The following is a 23,752-nucleotide window of genomic DNA, read 5'->3' on the forward strand; positions in this document are numbered from 1 at the left end:
AAATACAGGCATGTATTGGGGATGGGGATTAATGAGCAAATGGCCTAAATAATGATGTATCCTAGCATAAGTAAGTAGCACAAAAACTAATGACATTGGACCCAGCTCCGTTGTCAGCTCATTAAAAAAAAAAGTTGTGAAACAAATGTCTGTCTGCTATCTGCTTCCATCTGACCCTCTTCAACTAAAACAGCTAGGATGTACTGAGGGGGATTTTCTAATTTCATGCTCCTGTTCCCATCTGAGGGAATTAAACTGAACATTTCTCAAGGCAGCAAACAACTTAACACAACCGACTTAACATTCATTTAACCCAAATCACACAGCGAGTAAAACCGAGCCCAAAAGTAAAAGTCAAAACGGGGCAACTGGACTGAAAAAAAAGCAACTAGTGTGCAAAATAAGTAGTGAAACTACCGGGCAAACTTTCCCACAATCCCCCTGAGTAAATCAAAAAGGCATAACGGATTAGAAGCGCTGTCGCAAAGCTCCTATTGACCTAGAAGTATGTTGTGTTCATCACAACTAAATCAGGAAGCATGTGCGTATTTTATTACGTGTGTGTGTGCCCGTTTGCAAGTGTGTGTCTGAGTGCATAAGAGCGATTAAGCTCCAATCATATCGGTGCACCTAATCCCTTTACATGGGCCTTCGTATTGGAGACTGAAAAGCTCAACATCCGTCTCAGCGGAAGATCCTTGTAGTGAAATCTATGCATTCCAGTGTTAATCTTATGCACAGCATATACAGATGGTACTGGAGCTTCAAGCACTGACAGGCAGGTGGGATGTCGAGAGGAGAGTGAACGGAAGAAAGAGGGAGAGAGGGAGCAGGTGTGTGTGGACGTGATGAACCGGCGTGATAACCAGGGAGGAGGCAAGATTGCCAGTGCCCTTCAGAATCTGATTTGGGGAAGAAAACTTGCCTCCCCACCGCCCCAACCGGCAACATTAAGCACCGATCATCTGGTGACACACACGTACAGGCTGTGCTTTCAACTCAGGACTTCCACTGGGCACAAATTCATCTGGAAATGGTTTCGCCAGGTACAGAGAGTTGGCAGAAGTTATTTATTTTTTCTATCTCACATAAACACACACACACCTCATCTTATCTCCCATAAGTAGACGTGCATGTTTCACATTTCTTCATGTCAATCTCATGACAAAGTAACATGTGTGTGAGTCAGAGAGAGAGAGAGAGAGAGAGAGAGAGAGAGAGAGAGAGAGAGAGAGAGAGAGAGAGAGAGAGAGAGAGAGAGAGAGAGAGAAAATGTGATTTCACAACCCAGCGTTCATCAAAGCCTCTTACACAGACCACAGCATTTTACAAAACCTCTTCCACACACACACACACACATTCACCAAAAAATCGGATATTGTATTTTTCCCCCATCTTGATTGTACCTCCACGGTACATCTCACACACCAATACACCGACACACTGACTACCAAAAAGCACTTGAACCGAGCAGACCGGCCATCAGGAACAAATTTCCATATCACTCCTCCGTTCTGTCCCTGGGCTCCTGGCCTCTCATTCATCTTTCTCTCTATTCATCTAAAAATGATGAATGGAAAATAAACACATGGAAGGAGGACAGGACAAGATGCCAAAAGTTTTAAAGTGAAGTTACACATTTCTAAAAACTTATCTGGATTTTCAAAAGAGATCAAGAGAGAAGCAGTACTAGTGCTGGGAATTTGTTTTATGTGTTTGTTTAAAAACTGTTTTTTTGTGAATGATTATTTAAGTATGCATTGCTCAGTTACCTCGTCATACGATTGATTGCTCATTTCTATGTCTAGGGCTGACCCGAATGCTTGGAAGCTTCGACCATTGCCATGGTAATTGACCTCCAAATTAGTATTCAAATGCTTTGTTTTTTTGTTTGTAAGTATGTAATAATAATGTTTAAATCCCCAAATAGTCCATGAAACAAGGAATAATCACACATTATTAGTTATTCTCAGACTGATATCTCTGTTGTTTAACCGAAGCTTCGAAGCCCAAAAAATGGTATTCGGGACAGCTCTATCTATGTCTATAAAATAGGTGTCAGAAAATAGTGGAAAATGTCCACCACAAGTTTTAGAGGCCAAGGTGATGTCTTCAAATTGCTTAGCAACAGTCAAAACCCAAAAGATATTAAGTTTACTGTACAAGACAAGAGGGTGTGGAACATTTCACCTACCTAGGGAGCAACATAGGGCTACGCATTGGTAAAGTACAGCAGGCACTCAAGATACTACGGCCAAGGTTATCAAACCAGCTCTCCTACTGCACCAAAACCACCGTGAAGACTGTCCTGCTCTGTGGTTTTGAGACTTGGAAAACCACCAAGGCTCTCAAAAGCAAGATACAGGTGTCAAAAAATGCTTATGTTACTTCCTAATGGTGGCCCATCAGAACCACGAATGAGGAACTGTGGACGGTTACCAACGAGGAAGACAGTGACCAGTCAAAAAGAGACAGTGGAAATGGATAGGTCACACCCGTAGGAAGGACACAAATAACATCAGTTCTAGACTACAACCCACAGGGAAAGAGGAAACAGGGTAGGCCAAAAAAATACCTGGAGGCGTTCCACGCTTCGGGACTTGGAGAAAATTGAAGTAGCTGGCAGGAAGCAAAATCCCAGGAACAGGAAAGAGCGAGATGTCGAGCTCTGGTGGACGCCCTCAGCTCTTAATTGGGGCAAAGAGGTTCAAGTCAAGTAAAGTACAAGACAAGGAAAAGCAGCACAATCTCACATCTATAGGGGACCAGATCCCAACAAATGACAAAGAGTATGTTTGTGTGGGACACGTTACAAAGGCTGAGAGGTAGACTACAAGTTTGATATAATATCTATCTAACTTAAATAATAAACATTTCTATTCTGTCCTCTATGCTTTGCCTGAATGCATCGGCACATCTCTTTTTGAGCCACACGTTTCTCACATGAACTGTGTTGCTTCATGTCGTATCCCCCTCCCCCCGTGTGAAATTGAGAAATAACTGGCAAATTTCACAAAAAAATTGGAGAATCGCCTTCCACCGGCTTAGTAGTTTCACAGTCTTTGTTGCAGCTGCAATTTTTTCTCCGTTGGGCGTAGCGTAGCAAAGACGGTGAAATCTTAACCTGCACTTGACCCACGTTTGCACAGTTTGACATCAAACACAGACAGCCCTGTGATGACAGCCTTCCCTGCTACTTCACAGCCAATAGGATAATAGCCAGATTTAAAAAAAAAAAAAAAGCGTATTTCCTTCAGTGGTTTGACTTTTGAAAACTAGAGCCGATGAAAATGTGGGACATCGTCTCAATATGTGGGACGTGGGACGTGGGACAAGGGATAAAAATGCTGTGCAGTCAGTCTTAAAGTGGAACACCTGGTCGCCCTACTCACATCTGAGAAGCTGGAACAAGAGAATGATGAGACAGCTTTGCTTGATAGATGACTTAAACGATTAATCAATTATCAAATAGTTGCAGATTAATTTTCTCAATCAACTAAACGATTAATAGACTAATCATTTCAGTTATTCAAAAAACATTTTTAAATGTATATACATATATAATAACATATTATTTTACCTTCAAGTCAGCCTGAAGCAACAGTTCAGCCCTCTGGACACACCCTGTACAATTCACCACACAATTCTGTGTTTTTATTCAGCAGTAATAAAAGGAATGTTTAAAAAAGTTTTTTTAAAGGTAGTAAGTGATGCATCTCACCGATAGACAATCTTTGCTTTTATGCCTCCATGACGGTCCTGGCGCCACTGCACGAGGCAAGAAGCTGCTCTGACTTTATTTATCTAGCCACAGCTAGTTAGCCACAGCTAGTTAGCCACAGCTAGTTAGCCACAGCTAGTTAGCCACAGCTAGTTAGCCACAGCTAGTTAGCCATTGATTTTTTGTAGTTCGTTGTTTTGCTGGTCAAATCTATCTGTGAGTACTTTCAAGAATATTTCTTGCTTTTATATATTTAGCGTGTTTCCAGCAGAAGCCGGCTGAGGAGGAGAAACTTAACCACATTGCTAAGGTAACTTTAAAAGATAGCTAGCTCATGTTTGCTAAACCCTTTCTGCCGTCTCCACGGTCTGTACCGGACTGTACCAAAGTGTACATCTCCCCTACAGTGAAGCTGTGGCTCAGAGGGTAGAACAGGTCGTCCACCAATCGGAAGGTCGTTGGTTTGATCCCCAGTTGCTCTGGGTCACATGTCAATGTGTCCTTGAGCAAGACACTTAACCCTAAATCGCTCCTGATGTGTGAATGAGTATTTAGGTTAGATCCTGATGGGCAAAGTTGGCGCTTCCAGCCCAGTTACTGGAAGACTAGAAAAGCGCTGTATAAATGCAAGTCCATTTACCATTTACACCTTGTCAGCTTTTATAGAGCTTAATTTTAATGCTTATATATATGGCCAGCATAGCTCATCACATATACACGTGCTTTACTGTGATGTAGTGTTGTGTAATACAGGGAAATTTAGAAAAATAACCGGTTTTGGTAATATTGTTCATGTGATAGAAATTCCACTTGTCACGGATGTGGCAAACAAAAGCTATATTATTTAGGTACTGGACTGAATCTGATTGGGTTTTATTTATGTTTAGAGGTCTAAGAGATGATGCAAGATCAAAGGTGCGAGGGTGAAACGTGTGATCTGGGTGGTGAGGACAGAATTTGGCTTAGAAGAGGAGAAGTGAGTCAGAGAAAGATGAGACAGGTGGAAGATCAAACGGCACACACACTTTCACACAATATGCCTCAGTCTGGTTCACAGATTGTGGGCATCAGCAGGCTGGTTCAACTGTTTGTGTGTGTGTGTGTATGTGTGTGTTTAAACCCTGTGACAGACAAATGATGTAAAGCAGGCCCAGTGGCAGATTTACAGCAACATGATGACAGAAAGTTGAAATATTCCATCCTCCTTTAAATTCATTCGTCACTCAATGTATTGACTGGTGAGACCGCAGGCAAAGGACTCAAATGCACGACTCAAAAACAGGATCTGGGTAAAAAAGTCAAAGTCTTTACTTGCCAAAAAGGGTTCGGTACACAGGTGGTCAGTCAGAGAAACGGCAAACAGATCCGTGACAGGGAGATGACAAAGACAAGGTCAGGTAAACAGGTAACACTAGACACAAGGAAAACAAGGCTGGAACACTAGACACAGGGTACCAAGACAAACTGGCACAGAGCGAGGAAAACACACACATTAAATACTCAGGAGAGGGGGAGAATAACGAGGGACGAAAATAAGGTGAAAATAAAAATAACATTTCAAAATAAAACAGGAAACTATGAATAAATGACATGAAACAAAGAAAAGCATAACCTAAGGAGCAGGGCTGGACATAACACTCAAATACGAAAGGGACCTTGTAAACAAAATTAACCTCTGTAAGTCCTTAGAAATGCAGTACCCAAACCTTGGACACAGGCTGATTCATTGTATTTATGCTATTTCCAGCCCAGTTACTGCCAACCAACTGTTGTAAAGCAGTTGAGCTAGGAATAAATACACAAATAGTTAGTTAAGTTTAGGTATTGGATTAGAGATCTACGGTATTATGCTTCAAGATGGTTAGACTTAACCATCTTGAACTGGACTGCAAGTAGTGATTATTTTCATTACAATTAATCTGTTTTTGTTATTTTCTGTAATTTATTCTATAAAATGTCAAAAAAATAAATAATGAAAGATACAGATCATTATTTCCCAGAGACCAATGCAACATCTTCAAATGACATATTTTGTCTAACACACAGTCCAAAACCAAAAGATATTCAAGTTGCAGTGATATAAAAATGATTGAAACAGCAAATCCTCAGTGAATGTTTGGCATTTCTGATTTAAAAATGCCCCAAACAATTCATTTATTAAATGTATTTTTTGTCGATCGACTAATTGCTTAATGAGTTTATCATAGTGTAGTTAGTATACTGGCCTGCTTTTTTATCAATTGGTCCTCAGCACAACTGCCTCCAAAAGCTGTATGTTTGTGGTAATTGTAGTGTAATCTGTTGCCTTATTTCCTATCTCAACTGTTTCCTCTCCCTCTCTGCGGTTCAGTGGGTTCTCGCTCACTGAGGTGTGGAAATGAAGTGACTAATTGTACTGATGTGTGTCACAATGGGGGGTCATTGATGTTGCTAAATAAAGGGGTTTCCCTTCAGTAATGATGATAATGGTGAACAGACACAGAAAGGGAGATTCACACAGACATCCATTCCATAATGACAGGGTTTCAGATGGTGCGATTGACTCTGTGAAGCGTGAGGGGGTTTTTCCCTCTCCGTTCCTCTCTGGCCACATCGTCCATGTTGCATGACTGACTCTTGCCTTTTGACAACCACTCACATTTCCATCTGAGGATGCTTGTGAAGCTGTAAAAAGGGAGAAAATGTGTTGTTTTTCTTTCCTGATACATATGGATTAGGTTTAGGGCTTATCAAAGCCTTGTGTGTCTATAAAAAGCTTAGTGGGTTTTTTAAATGGAATTGAGAACTAAATTTAGATTTGTGTTAAGTGCTGCTAATTCCCTGAGCTACAGATGTGAATAGTTTAGCTTTAAATAGCTTGTTGCAGCCTTAGTGTTAACATTGATAAAACACTATCTCCAGTGCTCTGTAGATGCTCCATTCTGCCCGTCTTGCTTCAGTAATGACCCCTTTCTCCCACAGGAATCCTTCAAGTTTCTGTTTCTGTTATAGTCTCATCCTTGCGTCACCATGGTGGGAGACTTTTGACAGCACTACTGCCAGTGTTTAGCATTTAGCTGCAATGTCCTTAAAAGTTCAGATGGCTGTAAACGATGAACAAGTTAACAATCAACATTCATTCGCCCTAAAGTGAGGATAATACATAATAAACTCTTAGGGAACTTGACCACTTGAGGGGGAATTTGCAACCCAGGGCGGCAAAATATGTTGTCTTCTTCGCATATGCCTCATGGCACAGTTCCACTAGAACTTTCTGGCCTCCAAACGGACTCTCAAAGTCTAATTTTCAGCTGCCTTTCAGTCATTATTGCACAGAACCTACTTTTAGAAGTCACTTTTTTCACATTAGCCTCCTCAGAAGTGAGGAAAAGCCCCTGAGTTGTGTGAAAACAGAAGCATTTATAACCTAGATTCTTACATAATTTCCCATTTTCTTCATAGCCCATTTATTCGTGTTCTATTTACAGTGGTGCTTACTGCTCATGATAATGACTGCAGCTAATGTGCTTTAATGTTGTTGACTGCATGGGCTGATTATCACTACAGGGAAATGGTTTGTTCTGTTTTTTTGGTCATTTTGGTGATTACTGGGTTTCCTCCGGTTGGTCTCCTAGATTTGCTTGCTTACTCAGGTTTTTAGTTATTTGCGCATGTATTTGAAGCCTACAAAATTCAGACCTGGTATCAATTTCAGCACAAAACATGACATGTAAAAGCCAACCTAATCATCATTTGATATTGAACACTAATATTTTGCGTATGTTGCTTTTAAGATGTCCATGGACAACAGAAAGAGACCAGCGGGTTCCTCCAACTCTGGGAACTTGGCTTACTGGTCCTCCTCGTTTCTGCGACAACCAGCCAGGGTCCTGATCGTGGAGGCGCTGCCGCCCTGGTGGTCAGAGACCTGCACGGTGCTCTGTGATGCTCTGGAGAACTTCCTGTCCCTGGCCTGTAGTCTGGATGGACCCTGTAGGATACCACTACTCAGCCTGTACGCCATCAGCAGGCAGCAGGAATGTCTACTGCCATTCGTGGTAAGATAGATGAAGGCAAAGTGTTTCTCACCCTCCCTTCCCTTTGTTGCTTTCTGTCACCCACCTCATTTCTCCCTTTTATCCCTTTTTTCTTCGGTCCCTCTCTATTTGCAGCAGGTTCGTGGTAACCTGGCCAGGCTGCGTTCCTGTGTGGAGGAGCTGAGGAGTATTCCAGGTGAAGGGTGCATCAGAGGAGCAGCCAGAGGAGGCGAGCTGCTGCGTCAGGCGGTGCTGGACAGTCTGCAGCAGTTTAAACAGTACATCAGACATATCAGCAGCCAGGCCAGCAACAATATGTCTGTGGAGGTGAGCGTAGATAAACCCTCTATATACACAACAATAAAACAATATATTTAAAATCACACATTGTACACAACGTTGGTATTGGTCTGTTAGCTGCTATGACACTGAGGCATCATTCTAATGGGCTTTCTAAAATTATCTCCAAATGGCTGCAAAAGTTAGCCTATCATAAAGTGGCATGATACTCCAAACTAAATCTAATTTGGTGACGTATTCTAGGAGGCTTTGCTGAGAGCAAATGCCATTCACTCAGTGTGACTCAAGGTCTGTTCATTTAATGTCAAAGCATTCCTTTGTGTGGTGCTGTGTTTAAGTACCGCTTCCACAATGGCCGTAAGAAGTGGAGATGCTGGGGATTGAACCCAGGACCTCATACATGCGAAGCATGCGCTCTACCACTGAGCTACATCCCCTCTCAACACTCCTTCCAAGCTTAATTTATGTTTATCTGGCTTAAAGTAGCGTAGTGTTAATGTCACAACAGTTCAAACTCAAGTGATGCAGTGCTTAAACAATGATCACTGCCCTTTGTTGTATAGGAGTGGAGATGCTGGGAATTGAACCCAGGACCTCATACATGCTAAGCATGCGCTCTACCACTGAGCTACATCCCCTTGCAAAGCTGTTACATTCACCTCAGTGTCTACAACAGAAGTTTGGACCACGTCCACAGCAGGATAGCTGGTTTTGAAGAATTGATTTATGTATATCTGGCTTAGAATTTAGTTTCATGTTACTGTGACTAAGCTTCACATTTATGAGTGATGCAATGCTTTAACAATGATCAACCTCTGATCCCATGGTGGAGATGCTGGGGATTGAACCCAGGTCCTCATACATGCGAAGTAGTGTTGGTTTGTTATGACAAAGCTTCAAATTTATAAGTGATGCAGTTCTTTAACAATGATGACTGCACTTTGTTGCATAGTGCCACAAGAAGTGGAGATGCTGGGGATTGAACCCAGGACCTCATACATGCGAAGCATGCGCTCTACCACTGAGCTACATCCTCTCTCAACACTCCTTCCAAGCTTAATTTATGTTTATCTGGCTTAAAGTAGCGTCATTAGTGTAGTGTTAATGTCACAACAGTTCAAACTCAAGTGATGCAGTGCTTAAACAATGATCACTGCCCTTTGTTGTATAGGAGTGGAGATGCTGGGAATTGAACCCACGACCTCATACATGCAAAGCATGCGCTCTACCACTGAGCTACATCCCCTCTTCTTCCTATTAAAACTGTAGAGGGATTGCATTCTCTAGGACAAAATAAGTCTTCATCTTTTGCACAGTGTTATTGTGGGAAGTCATTTCCACTAAATATTTGTCTGTTCCTGTCTCTCCAGATCCATTATGAAGGAGCGTCTCTTCAGCTGCAGACTAGCTCAGACTGAATAGACCCCTTTGATATTCACGCTTTGTACTTCATGCTAATGTAGGGAAAAAGGCTCCACTTATATCTGTTAAATGATGTCTCTTCACGTCCAATTCAGTGTATTTAGCAGCTGCGAAAACATATTGAATTAGAAATGTAATTTGCATTTTTTAAAAGCTTTAAAAAAAATGTATCTGTCAACAGGACACTTTGGTGGCTGAGAACTCTTCACATCTTATATCAGACAGTTAAAACCAGCTCATGTACATTTCAAATCCAGCAAACGGGCTTGATTCCTCTGCTGCTGAGCCATCTGTCTAGGAAGAGTTGTACAAATGTTCAGTGCCTTCCTGCTAGAATATCCGCTCCAATCAGCTATCACATTTAAAAGTATTTAAACCACATTTTCTTTTTTAGTTGCACCCACTTTTTTACAGTCAATATTAAACTTGTTTCCATGTCTAATTTGTTTCCACTCGTCTGTTACATGGCTTCATTATGATTAAAGTGGATGGAATCGTTGACATCAATAAAAGGTCATAGCTGTCACATTTAGTGGAACTATTCATTTCTATGTTATGTAATTCAAAGCCAGCTTTGGGCTAATGTTCTGTACCAGGCTCAAAACTTGAGACACCAATACAGAATTTAAGATGTCAGCAAATGAGAGTTTTAGGGGAAAAGGAATATTAGCTGAAAGCATCTCATTTGTTTGGTCATCAGGGGAGACAACTGAGAAACGAGCCAGTCTCTGTCTTTCTAGTTAAATTTGAACGGCGTGTCCTCTGGATACAAGGCTCTGGGTTGTTGTTGATGAGGATTTCTCAAATCCAGCCAGCTTTATTAGGAAGCTCCGGACAGATGATTACACTAAGACCCACTGTTTCCGACAGCAGCAGATATGAATAGCACCATTAGGGGACAGAGAGACACTAAGCAGAGACATAGCCTGCGTATGTGTGTTGCTGATCCACTTACAATGCGTGTCTTCATTCATATATACGTTTCTAGCATTCATGTGTGCGTGTCTTCCTCTTATCTTCAGCAGGAAGCACAGAGCAGAATCCATCAATAATCCCATTATATTATCATTTACTGCTGCTGTTAATGCGATTCAGCAGGGTGCTCAACATCAGCCTAACATTAGTTTATCAGTGCTCCCCCCATTAGGCATGTAAATGTGCCACAAAAAACTAATTTCATCTCTTTTCATCATCACACATTGTGAGGACTTATTTTGAGCAAATCTACTGCAGAAATCTTCATTATTAAAGCAATAATGGATTAGTAAAAAACATTTTACAGTGCATTACCAGCAATTTTGTTCATTCTCGATGCCATGACGTGTGAGATAATGATAGCACAGTTACAGGGAACATTAAAATGACAGATCCCAGGGCAAGCTGTTTCTTTTCTCAGGAAGACATCGTTTAGAGTTGTGTCATTATAACATAGCCACTTTTCAGTTAGGGTGGAAGTTTGCTTTACTAAGTCTACGACAGCGGTTCTGACATCATGTGATTAATTTAGTAACAGTAATTTACTGTACGTCGTGTCCCCGAAGTACAACAGAAACACAACAGTCAGAGCCAAAGAATGCTTTGCTGCGGTGATGTTGTGGCCTGTTCTTCTGAAGATATGAAGAACTTGAAACACAAACTTGATCTTTTCATAACGCCGCCGGCTGTAAACATTCAGAAGGGAGCTTTTGGGAACGAGTTGTGGGAGGAACAGCTATGTGGCTTAATAATTGTAAATTTAAAACTGATTGATGTTTATTCATTGCGGTTAGGAAGGAGCAACAGTGTCGGTTACACTATGTAGTTGTGCTTTTTTTCCTCCTCTTCAATAAGATGGGAGTAGAGAGGCCCTTTAAATTTACCACATTTTCTGACATAAAGCAGTTGTTCAAAAAATGCAGCCTTGGTCCCTGAAATCATATTGCAAATAAATTTTAGGTATGTTTCAAAAGACGTTTGCACAACCACATATGAAGGCAAAAGTGTTATAGTTGTTTTGAACGGCCACACTGGGGTGAAAAGCTTACTGTCAGAGAGACTGGCCAGAAGTGATGAAATATACAATGTAATACTATTTCTGTTTAGGGTTGTCACCGTTACATATTTCTTATTTGAGTTGATGTCCTTTTCATTCAAGACAGTTTGTTTCACAGAACCATCTGAGAAGCCGTCTTTGGAAACTGTTTGGAAACACTTTCAAAAAAATACTGGCAGGTGATTGGATGAACCATCTGTCAGTCAAACTCTTGCCGAAGCCAGTAGGGAGAAGAGAGAAAACATCTTTTCCATCGAGAAAAGCCTTCAGTGTCGTTCTTTGCTCTTCTTTCAATGAAGAAATACTCTCCAGTTCTGATATAACTGATGTTATTGCAGCTACGCTAACCTCTTCAGAAGTCGCCATTGTTGTTAAGAATGAACAGTCGCGTCACACACACCTAAGCCATGCCCGTAGCTGCCGGTAGCTCCTAACAGGACGCTGATTGGTCCATGCTCTGGCATGCCGGACACAAACGCATTACTTGAAGCCTGACAAGATGGATTTTCGTTTGATATGTGATCCTGCAAGAATCCAGCTGCTGTGCAAGGTGAGATTTGCTGAGGCATTTTTCCATTTCCTCTTGCTCTATTTACAGGTTACCGTGGTGACCAGCCAGCCAGGGCGGGGCATTGTTCGCCAGTTGGAGACGGGGCTCAAAGATGCCGACCTGGTGTCGCTTAAGCGGCTCCTGGTGGTGCAGATCTATAGCGCGGCGGATTGGGGCCAGGTCAACCACTCACCTGAAGCCACACACACTGAGACTGAAGGTAGGAAACCAATATACACCTACACAATGGATCACACACACAGTCAAACAGCTTGAAGGAAGTCTGCTATCTATTTCCTTTACTCCCCCTCACTTTCCACGTACTTCTCCCCTGCGCTTTCTTAATCATCTTCAGTGGAGTCGTGGAGCGTTGACCCATTTATTACACGGCATGTTTGTCACATATCTGCAGTCAACACTCGAGACACATGTCACAATTTATAGAAGTTGGCAACAATCCTCTCAGAAAGGCTCATTTCATAATGATATGTCATTCTTGGTAATTACACGAAGGTTCGAGTGGTGTGGTCTGAATAAGTAGAGAGTGCAGCGAGGATTGGATAGGAATGAAGGGGAGGAAAAGAGGAGAAATAGAAAGTGAGGGAAAAACAAACAGGGAGGAGAGCATAAATGAGAGCAAGTGTAAGAGAGAGGGGTGTGGTAAACACAAGCAGCAAAGTCTTTCTTGTGAAAATATTTATGCGCCATCTGAAATATTCATTCCACGGTGATAAACAGTTTGTATCAGCGGAGAAAGCCACTGAACTGACTGCAACTTTGTTTTCCCAGAAGTGTTTGAGATGCTGGAAACATGATACTAATGATGCTGTGGGTTTTAACTCACCTGACACAGTTATGTCAGTTATGTAATGTTTGTTCTCATTACCCACTCTTTTCTTTACATCAGATCCAAAGTGAAACGTTATGGGTTTGCCCCAGTTCTCCCCATTAAACCAGCCATTGTTCCCCTTGGAGTCAATCTTGGTTTGGAGTGGCAACAGACCAACTTGGTCGTCGGTAAAATAAATCTGCTATTAAACGGGGTGTCATTTGTGAATTGCCCACATCAATTGAAGCCAATCATGGAGCCATCAAAGACCACAATGGAAATAAATCCTGAGCTTTATAGTGTGTTCCTTGACGAACATGCTGAGATGTGAATCTTGTTTTTTATTGTCAGACATACTAAATTAAATCACAGAACATGGATAAGGAAGAACCACAAGGGTGTGGAGGACCTATTTGTGTTGTTAAAAGCAGATGGTATCCAGTTGCTCTGCTAGATAATCAATTACAGGAATAAGAAAGAAAACAATCCGTCGCACAAAATTATGTTTATTTTTTCAGATTTTTCTCAATTTTTTTATTTATGTAATACAAAATATGCATTTTTAACCCTTCAAGATCACATCCCCAGTCATATTGTGCAGCTATTTAACAAAAGATGCGAAGAAGTTTACAAATTTCTTCGTATTTTTATATCAAAATCCAATCAACTTTTCTTCTTTTAAAACAAAATATGACGTGTGCTTACGTAAGCTAGTTCCAACCAATAATATCATGACATCTATCCATCAATCAATCTGCAACTTTTAGCGACAACAGAGGTGTGTGTGTGGAGCCACAGTCCTCTGTTGCCCCGTGTTGCGCTACATTCAGCTGCGAAGGATTTAATTTAAATCCCTCTTGTAACTGTACACCTCTCAAACATCCCGTTTCACTGAGGGATACTCACAGTACAGAAGCTAAAGATGCTCTTGCTACCGTTTCACTGGGACTTTAAAATGCTCACAACTCATGCCCATAGTGAGGCCATGCTTTGTAATGGTAGGCTCAGGCAGCAACCTCCGGGTCTGAAAAGTGAAGCCAATGCTGAAGTGCCTTAAACTTGCATTCTCTCTAATAGCCAGCAGGGGGCGACGACTCTGGTTGTAAAAAGAAGTCTGATTGTAGAGAAGTCTATGAGAAAATGAGCCTACTTCTCACTTGATTTATTACCTCAGTAAACATTGTAAACATGAGTTTATGGTCTCAATCACTAGTTTCAAGTCTTCTTCAATACAGCATGATGTTCATTTAGTAAATGATGGTCCCATTTAGAGTCAAATAGACCATAAAGCAGGGGATGCTTTAGGGCGTGGCTACCTTGTGATTGACAGGTCGCTACCACACCGTTGTCCTGTTTGGGAGTTGTCCGTGTTTTCGTCTTACAACTTTAACCCTTTCACAGTGTGTTTTCAGTTCATGAAAGTTAATTGTAACATTTTGGTCGGCTGAAAATGTCAGCGTTCAGTTGTACTTAACTCCACACTCTCGTTTCACTTCTGGTTCCAAAAAACCAAGATGGTGACGGAAAAAAATGCCTGACTTGAGGCTTCAAAATCGTAGTCCACAAACAAATGGGTGCCGTCACGGTGACTACGTCCACTTCTTATATACAGTCTATGGTCTGACTGCAAAAAAGTCTGTAAAAGTTGTAAAGACAATCAGGAATCACTAGTGTCCCTTCAGCAGCTCTTCTACTACAGATTCCTTTGTATTTACTGTATTCATCGATCAATATGAGTGATGCTTATTCTTGTCTCTCTCCAGTGTCTTATAAAACAAAGCACTGGCATTAAACAAAGAAGTGTTTGGAATGGAGCCTTGGAGACATTGTTATGTAGTTACCACAGTTTGATGAGAGAGAGGCCTACACCCTCTTAGCAGCTGTGATGCCGCTGGGACTAGATCACTGCGTTCCTCCACACACTGTCTCCAAGTGTTTACAGCACTGAGCGAAACATAATAGTCTGGAGCTCTTTGATACTAAAGCAGCCCACACTCTCTGCATTATGTCAACACCAGTGGTGCTACTAGACCACTGATGTCCCACATAAAGCTGCTTTATTAGTAATGGTTCTTTCCACAGTGGAGAAAACATGATTGCCGCTACCATAGCATCCTCACACACTGTGTGATTGGTCGCACAAGCATGTAGGTGGCTTCAGATCCTCTCTACTGAGGCAGTTTCACAAAAATGATGTTTTTGTAGCCACTGTGTAACTGTCGGTTTCAATATGCATCTTCCTGTGTTTCCTGTCACCATCAGTTTTCTCATGAATACAACAAATGTTTCAACTCAAAGACTTGGAAACATGACAAATAATTTAACAGCATTATACAGTACATGTCTTCTTCTTCTTTTGTTTGCTGTGATAATTGGCTTAGTAATATATACAGTATAACCCGTGGGAGTTGCTTGTTTGAAAAAGGTGTCAATAAAACCTTAAATATGGGACCACACAGTGTTTTTGTATGAGGACCAGTGTCCTGAATGTACTCCGTATGGTATTTCAGTCAGAAACATTTTGGATGAAGTTCTGTGAGAATGTAGAAAAGGGAATGGGGTCAGCGCCGCGTCCAAGAGCTCCGTTGACCTCACAGTTCATTTGGCTGAAAAGTGAAGCAGGCTTAAATCCAAGATAAGAAGTTGAACTGACTGTAGCCTGTGTGGATTCTACTTACTGGATGCTCGCAAAGGTCATGAAATTGTGTTTCAAAGTAAGTTTAGGCACGGCTACTTAACACCCAAGTGAAAGTTCGACAGGGTGTTTACTGTGTTAGAAAGTAGTTAAGATACCTGCAGTTGGGGTGTAACCCACAAGATGCAGAGCTGCTCAGAACACACACCCAATCTGCGGTTACTCACAGTCAGAAACATCGGTGAAATACACTCTGGTTCGATTCTGCGTCCAGTTGGCTGTCCTGTATGTATGGCTCATGTTGACACCAGAAAAGTGAAGAAGAATGCAGTTGTAACGTTGGTATATCCAGCAGTGAACTGCAATGACCACGTTGGACTCAAGCCCCCAGGAAGAGCGCCGGTCGGTGATGCCAATTATCGTAGTGGCCAAACGGTGGTACTACAACTTCCATGTCCGTCACGTGATGTAATGGGCCCAAAAATGTTTTTTCCCATAGACTTACATTGGAAAAGAGATGTCTGTAACTCAGAGGATAATTTTTTGAGGTGAATCAACTTCCCAGTTTGAACACTTGAATAGTCCTTATTTAAATCATGAGGTTCTAAAAGTTGTAAACCGCACTAATAGCCGAATACAGAGTTATTTCCCTTCCTCCGTTCATGTGAATGAGAGGCTGGGAGGCGGAGATGGCAAGCCGTGACGAGAGCGTGACGTTGTGACCCCGTGACCGAGGTACTTTTCCACTTGGAAGTCGAGCCATTTTGGCATCATGCGCCACTGAGCAACTTTCATAGGAATGAACGGGGCCCCGCCTCCAACGCTGTATCCAGTTCTTTTAATACATCCATGGTTGGACTGTCTGCAGAGCCCTGAAGCCCCGCCCATGCTGCTGAACAGAGTGCCGTTCGTTTGTTTATTCATAGTTTATTAATATTCAATGTGTCCAAATTGCACCAAATTCGACAAAGCACTCCACGGGTCCTCAGCAATACGCCCGCCAAAGTGTGAAGTCGATCCGATGAGTGGTTCTCGAGATATGCGAAAGACACACAGACAGAGATTCCTTGCTTTATAGTTAGATTTACATAACCCTGAAAGGGCTTGTAGCAGAACTTCGCTAATCAGCACATTGGATCTAACAATTGCTGAATGACCAATCATTCAGTTTATTCTCTCCATTTATAAAGCACTTTGAATTTTCGGTTTTGAGAAGGGATGTGAAACTAATATGTCAAATCTAATACGCAAAAATTTAGGGAGCAATGTTTATTCTGGGAATACTCTGGAATCTGGGCGCGTTGTGGAATCTTAATAGTCTCCGTGTGTGTAAGATGCAGGGCGGGAATGCTCTGTGAGAGAAATACGTCTCACTTAACACCAGACTATTTATTTTAGCTGTATGTGCGTGTGTGTGTGTGTGTGTGTGTGTGTGTGTGTGTGTGTTTGTCAGTCCATGGAGTGCAGTATATTATAGGAAGTGGGTGGAGTATCCATTTTTCCTTTTTGTACTGTACCAAAGTGAGACTTGGAGCTAAAGACATAACTTAACTCTTGTCTAGAATAAAGACGAGTTGTTACATAACTGTGTGTGTGCGTGTGCGTGTGCGTGTGCGTGTGCGTGTGCGTGTGCGTGTGTGTGTGTGTGTGTGTGTAAGGCAACAAACAGGACCGAACACACACCCAGTACAGTGCAGCTGTTTGATAGAAACATCCGTTAGAGCCGAGGACAGTTATGCAAATGTCTCATTCTTTAAAAAGCTGACAGCCGTTGTGCTCAAATGTGTGTTTGTGCGTATGTGTGTGTGTGTGTGTGTGTGTGTGTGTGTGTGTGTGGGGCTGAGATGCAGCATATTTGATAGCGACTGGCAGCACAACTGCGAGGTCTGCTGTGTGTGTGTGTGTGTGTGTGTGTGTGTGTGTGTGTGTGTGTGTGTGCTGTTGTACGTCTGCAGCATGCAGTTGTGATGGTTGAGGTTAGGGCCAAGGAAATGCTTTATGTCACCGAGGGTCCTCGCAAGTATAAAAGCACAGACGTGTGTGTGTGTGTCTAAGGGCTGACGCCTTGATAAGCATCCTGTTTTTGTTGAAACTCAACCAATGTATCCTTGAATCCCCGGCCTGTTCTGTAATCGTACAGCGGAGCACCAGGGAGAAGAGAGAGAAATGGGTCACAGAGAGCGAGATCAGCAGAGAGAGACAGAGACAGAGACGGGGATGATTATGGTACCGGTGGTTTTGGTTTCAGCCGAGTTGTTAACGGAAACAGATTCAACAAGTTGTCCCACCGCTGGATGCATTGGTTCCTTAAGGAAACTATTCATTTCCATTGTTTCGATTCGAAGGAGAAAAATGGAATTGCATTGTTTCCCCTCGGCTACAAAGTTGGTTTGAAATGAAACAAATGAAATCTGTTAGTTGTGCAAAACTCTTTTGCAGATGTTTTGTGATGACAGAGTTGCAAGTGGGATATGCTTAAAGGGCGGGTCCATCTGCGATCTATTTTGTCCATTTCAAAAGGAACGCCCCTCAGCCGTTAGCAAAAAGCAGTGACGTAGGTTATAAAATAAGCTAATCAATAAGGTTTTGAATAATGTGAACGCTAGCACTAGCTGAGTTAGCTGTGATAAGTTTGGAAATAACTGAAAGGGTTGGTTCGGATTTTTTGAAGTGGGGATGTATACTCTGTGTTCTGAGAGGTAAAATTACAGTTATTTCGCTGTCTTCAAAGCCACCAGACTCCATTCACAAAAGTAGTAATTTTACCTTTCAGAAAACAGGAGTTGCTGGTCTACCGCTTCTACCGCCTCGATCGGTTACTTTGTTTGTGTTATTCTGTGACTTTTGGATCCGAAATAAAGTGGCGTCCACACAGTAGTACATTGCTTAGCTAAGCTTTTAGAAAGGTTTGGGAAAATATCATTTTGACGATAACACGCATATGTAGTGACTTTTAACAACGAAATAACTATCTATAAGCCACTGAGGGGCGAACGGGAGAACAATGACCAGTACGCTGTATAACGTTGGGTCAGTTATATTCATTCACAGTTTCACATCTCACCATCATACAGATATCTGTGTATTGTTCTTCCCCTGTCTCAAAAACTTTTGTTTGGCTTCCTGTCTCACACACACACTTGATGCTAATCATCTGAGAGCTTACCTATATGCACTTTCATATCAATGTTCCACCCTATGGTCAATGCTATAACTGCATGCATACATTCACTCTGCGTTATCCAAAAATAAAACAAACAAAAAAACACATTAAGGCTCCAACAACATAAATACTTCAACCATAATTTCAATGTTTGGATTTGAATACATAAGGAACACCACTGGGAAGCTACAGAATGATATAAAAAAGACCAAAATAATGGACACGCCCTATAATTGATGATGTAATAGTCATAAGCTTTACAGTATATTGATCATATTAGATATCTACAAATAAGTAAAAATATACTCCAACATGAACTATTTCTATTTCTGAAGAGTAGTATCTATTCTCAGGGCTGTTGCATGTCCTACTCCTCTCTCTCCTGGCATTTCCCGTCTGTTTAGCTCCACTTTCTGCGAAAACTAGTAGTTGCAACTGCATTTTTAGACTCACTGTGTCATAAAAGCCAGACAGATAATAACTGTTGCACACGAAACACACGGTCTATAAGTGCTGGCTTATTTTACACTGGGCATTCCCCAGAGATGTGGCTCCTTCACACTAAACAGAGCAGAAGAGTTTCTTTTATTATTCCCCATGATGAAATTAGGGTCAGAGTTTAGTAAAATTAGAAAAAAAATTATGCATTTTTATGCAAATAATGTTGGCTGGCCAAAATGGGTCAAAACAAGGTTGTTACTGATTGTCCCAAAGGGGGTGTAAATTTGTTTTTCAGAGTTGGCACACTGCATTTAGTCTCTGTTGACCCTTCTGCGTGTTCTGTTGATGCAATTAATTAAATGTAGTCACTTCACGGCTGTCGGCTTTACAGACGTCATTTTCTAAAATGGTCAGATCTCAATGACAAGAGACGGAAGTAGAGGTGAAGGAGGAGAGGCAGAGGAGAAAAGCATTTAGAGCAGAGGGAGAGAGAGAGAGAGAGAGAGAGAGATACAGACATGAATGCTGAGAAAGGGTGGAATACAAATGTGAAAAGAGGATGAGAAGATCAGGAACAGTGTTGATAACAGTGGTAGTAGGTGGGCTGATGCCCTCTGGCCCATCGCCTGATTGAGGACAAGGAGATGGGGTGACATAACCTGAGGCAGGCATTAGCCCAAATGTCTTTTCAGTTGCCAGACTGCATTTTTTGTGTGTGTGTGTCTCCTCCTCAACAGTGAAATATTGTCCCATCTGTGCTGTAACTTCCAGCAGAGTTTGTCCCCAAACTGCCACCTAAAGTTCCAAAGTGGCCGAGAGGATACGGGGGTAGAGGTGACACAGAAACTTTGATTTGGTTAATTATTCCATGTAATTCTGCTGCTTCATGTTAATTTATTCTGCACGCCAAAGGAAGTTCTTGTCTGGTGTCATTTTCTAAACATGCATCACATTGCAATGCAGCTTCGAGACTTCTCTTCGGTCTCGGTTTGGCGTCACACAAGCACACTCTGTACTCACGCAAACACACACCACACTAAGCTTATATTTACTCTTGAGACAGAATCATGAGTTCTAAAAAGAAACATGTGTTTTGGGAGTGATATTCTTTTTTTTTTGCAAAGTCATCCTCAGCACTAGAGGACACCCACCAAGACAGACAGACACGCACACGCACAGACACACGCATACACACAAACACCGTCTGGAGCAGCTACAGTGATAGATTACTACTGTCTGACTGTCTCCCATGAACACCTGGGCCTTTCTCTCTCTGTCTCTCAGAGGCTGCTTAAACCCAAACAAGATGACAAGAGCAAGCTGGACGAGAATTTGATCTTCGTCATGAGTTTCCCCAAAGTCTGATATCACCGCTCCACTTTACTCCATCTCACCCTTTTTGTTCTATGAAATGTGGTGAAAAGTTGCCTGATTTCCATATCCTGCAGCCCTTTGATAGATGTCAACCAGTACTATACGATATTCAGATTAGTTGGCTTTTACAGAAGCAAGAAGTCTTAGAGTCGTCAGTTGTTGTGTCTTTTCGTTTGCCTGTATTGTCATTTCCAATAGTGCACAGTCAGTTTCAACTGTATCGCATCCATTTATGTTCTATTCAGCTCGGTCAAAGCCGATTGTGTTGATCTTATGTTTTCAACGAAATGGAGATGCTGGGGATTGAACCCAGGACCGCATACATGCGAAGCATGCGCTCTACCACTGAGCTACATCCCCTATGCATACTATATCAAATGTCACGGTTTTTAAATTAAAGTAAAGTACAATATTCAGCTTTTTTCAAACTGCCATAGCAAGGTGGAAGGAATCTAACTGCCTTAACAAAAGGTGCTGCGCTTCGCATCTTTGTAGGAACAGCGGCGCATGTTTGAAGGTGAGAAAAGTAGAATGATGGAACGTGTACACAGCTGCTTAATTTCAGATTTATTTATTTGCAGAGGTAAGCTCATGTATTATCTTTGAAAACACTGACTGACTTTGACTTACGGAGTGGATGTTATTAACCTGAGAGGCCGTCTTTGGAAACTGTTTGGAAAAGGGCAGGCACTTTCAAAAAATACTTAGCAGGTGATTGGATGAACCATCTGTCAATCAAACCCTTGCCGAAGCCAGTCGGGAGAAGAGCGAAAACACGTTTTCCATCGAGAAAAGCCTTTAGTGCCGTCCTCTGCTCTTTTAATGAAGAAATACTCTCCAGTTCAGATAGAACTGATGCTACTGCAGCTACGCTAACGTCTTCAGGAGCCGCCATTGTTGTTTAGAACGCCTCTCCGTGTCACACACACCTTAATCACGCCCGTAGCCGCCGCGCAAGATAAGGACATTATCACCGTTCCATCAATCATCATTTTTACTATCAAGAGATAACAAATCCATTTGAGATAAGCTGCAGTGTAAGAAGAAAGATCTCTGTTTCTGTGTGGTTGTGTCTTCCCAGGCTTGAATCCCCATTAGAGGTAAACAGTACGTATACTGTGTAAAATATATATACAGGTTTGTTTATGTTAGCCATGTGTGGCTGGTTTAGGTTTCCCGGCTGTGAGTGGCATTTCCATGTCTTTTCAGTAGTGGACAGATAGTGGATTATTCCACTGTCCATTTATCTCAGCTAGATAACAGCTAATATTCCTTATATATCCAGCAACTGTATAGTACAGTAGTGCAGTATGCATGTAAGAGATTCTCATATGGTGTCACACAATGACTTCTTCACAGTATTTGAGAGTCAGCGGTGAAGTAGAAACAGGCTGTGGTGAATGAATACACCCTTGTTGAAAGCAGCAGATCTCTGAGTCTATAAATGGTGTGAATGTCAGTGAATCACAGTAGGAGTTTGCATATGAATGATTCCACTCCTAACAAGTTGTTCCACCATCAGAAATAGACATTTCCACTGAGACACTCTGTGAAAAATCTCCATACCTGACAAACCATAATGCCATTTCATTGACTAGTGCATTTTTTTTTTTCATATCTGAAGAAGTATCTTGATATGATACTGAGCTGCTGGAGGCTTGAAAAGCCACCAGCGCTTCATGTCACATAGCTTTTGAACTCCTGTGATGGAATGTGACACCATTCCTCCACAGAAAAATGTCATCATTTGGTATTTTATTAATGATAGTGGCAACTGTCTCAGGCAATGATGCAGAAAAGTTCATCTTACACTCCTCTTCCTCTGTTTCTCAACGGAGACAACTCCAAAATAGCTTTTTGTCTCTGATGCCAAATGAGCATGATTCTGTTGAAAGTTAGATGAAAATCCCATCAAGAAATAACTGAGTGCGTTGTGTGTATCCTTGAAGTCAAACAAACGTATTAAATGCATTTCCTTCCTCATAAAACATTGATTTTTTAAATCCTGCATTGTTTACATCCATATCTCTAGCTTGCAGTCTTCTTCACTGCCTTTGTTGGCACGGTCCTACGTTTCTTCTTAGTGCATTACCGTCATCAGTCCTGTGAAACCATTGGCAGGACTCCATAGAGCTACTAGAGGTCAAAAACTCCACAGGCTATCTTTAAGCGGTGTCTTCTATTCAACGCGGTCACAGCAGGTCTAAAGCCCTCTTGTGCATGTAGCCTGTTCTCTAGCAAATCAATACAGTTGGAGATGCTGGGGATTGAACCCAGGACCTCATACATGCAAAGCATGCACTCTACCACTGAGCTACATCCCCCTTTTACCCGCAGTACAATTTGTAAGTCAGTTTCCAGCATATTGTATCCGTAATGCAGCGGTCCCACCCCAAAGTGACACTCATCTACGTGAAATAGGTGGGGGCCGGAAGCTTTGTGACTATTCACAATGCTGGGGGTGACCTGCAGCAGCTGGCGAGCTAACAGTCAGCTCAGTAGCTCACAGAGCTTGTGTTTATTTTCTCTCTGTTGTTCTATTTACTTTCCTGTGTATCTTTTATCCAAACTCTTATTTCCTCATCCAATAAAGGACAATTATTGTAAAAACATCTGGAGATGCTGGGGATTGAACCCAGGACCTCATACATGCGAAGCATGCGCTCTACCACTGAGCTACATCCCCTCCATAACAAGCTTCACATTTAAATTTACAGATGGGTGTCTGAGATAATGAGTTTGTTCAAAGTCAGCTCGTTAGCTTAGCGGCAAGCAGGACAATAAGCATTTGTAGCATCAACTTATTCTGACAGAGGAGATAAAGTAACAATGGATAGACAGAGTTAACAAGCTGCAACAACTTCTTCAGTTTTGGACTGTCCAGCCCTCTGCCCCCTCATCATCAGCGCTGTAAAGACAGCTTGCTTTTGGGCAACTATCACACAACATCTTTTTGCTTCCTCAAGTGAACCCCCTCACTACAGTTGTTTTAAATCCCACTGGGTCTAGTCTGCAAGTGATTCCTTTTACCAAGATGTGGAGATGCTGGGGATTGAACCCAGGACCTCATACATGCGAAGCATGCGCTCTACCACTGAGCTACATCCCCTTCGTGTGCCAGTCTATATGTTTCAAAGATAGCTGTCTGAGCAAATGACCTTACTCAAGGTCAGCTCGTTAGCTTAGCTCGGTCACAAACGGGACAATAAGTTCACACAATATGTATTTGTAGAAAAAAGTCCTTTGTGAAATATTTCTTATTCTGACAG

General features: G+C 41.9%; 2 protein-coding genes and 8 non-coding genes across 11 annotated transcripts in view; 1 reads left to right on the forward strand and 9 right to left on the reverse strand.

Annotated features, from left to right (window-relative positions):
* The window catches only part of sema4f (sema domain, immunoglobulin domain (Ig), transmembrane domain (TM) and short cytoplasmic domain, (semaphorin) 4F), a 136,103-nt gene extending 133,416 nt beyond the window's left edge, over window positions 1–2,687 (reverse strand). The window contains exon 1 of the mRNA XM_074624713.1: window positions 2,576–2,687. The gene's annotated coding sequence lies outside the window, so the exon portion shown is untranslated. The remainder of the gene's footprint in view (window positions 1–2,575) is intronic.
* Window positions 2,688–3,586: 899 nt separating this feature from the next.
* The window catches only part of m1ap (meiosis 1 associated protein), a 48,967-nt gene continuing 28,801 nt past the window's right edge, over window positions 3,587–23,752 (forward strand). Inside the window, exons 1-4 of one of the 2 annotated variants that reach the window (XM_074624719.1) lie at window positions 3,587–4,031; window positions 7,495–7,758; window positions 7,873–8,064; window positions 12,090–12,261. In XM_074624719.1, coding sequence (XP_074480820.1) covers window positions 7,495–7,758; window positions 7,873–8,064; window positions 12,090–12,261 — 628 coding nt within the window. In that variant the 5' untranslated portion in view covers window positions 3,587–4,031. Of the gene's footprint in view, window positions 4,032–4,132; window positions 4,176–7,494; window positions 7,759–7,872; window positions 8,065–12,089; window positions 12,262–23,752 lie in introns of those variants that run through there. The other variant, XM_074624720.1, reaches the window with a different exon arrangement.
* trnaa-cgc (transfer RNA alanine (anticodon CGC)) lies at window positions 8,403–8,474 on the reverse strand. The gene has a single exon. It is a non-coding gene; the product is annotated as a tRNA-Ala (tRNA).
* On the reverse strand, window positions 8,604–8,675 carry trnaa-agc (transfer RNA alanine (anticodon AGC)). The gene has a single exon. It is a non-coding gene; the product is annotated as a tRNA-Ala (tRNA).
* Window positions 9,002–9,073, reverse strand: trnaa-cgc (transfer RNA alanine (anticodon CGC)). The gene has a single exon. It is a non-coding gene; the product is annotated as a tRNA-Ala (tRNA).
* On the reverse strand, window positions 9,212–9,283 carry trnaa-ugc (transfer RNA alanine (anticodon UGC)). Its single transcript has one exon. It is a non-coding gene; the product is annotated as a tRNA-Ala (tRNA).
* trnaa-cgc (transfer RNA alanine (anticodon CGC)) lies at window positions 20,772–20,843 on the reverse strand. Its single transcript has one exon. It is a non-coding gene; the product is annotated as a tRNA-Ala (tRNA).
* On the reverse strand, window positions 22,736–22,807 carry trnaa-ugc (transfer RNA alanine (anticodon UGC)). Its single transcript has one exon. It is a non-coding gene; the product is annotated as a tRNA-Ala (tRNA).
* trnaa-cgc (transfer RNA alanine (anticodon CGC)) lies at window positions 23,098–23,169 on the reverse strand. The gene has a single exon. It is a non-coding gene; the product is annotated as a tRNA-Ala (tRNA).
* On the reverse strand, window positions 23,521–23,592 carry trnaa-cgc (transfer RNA alanine (anticodon CGC)). Its single transcript has one exon. It is a non-coding gene; the product is annotated as a tRNA-Ala (tRNA).

Source organism: Sebastes fasciatus, chromosome 22, assembly GCF_043250625.1.
Source record: "Sebastes fasciatus isolate fSebFas1 chromosome 22, fSebFas1.pri, whole genome shotgun sequence".
NCBI lineage: Eukaryota > Metazoa > Chordata > Actinopteri > Perciformes > Sebastidae > Sebastes > Sebastes fasciatus.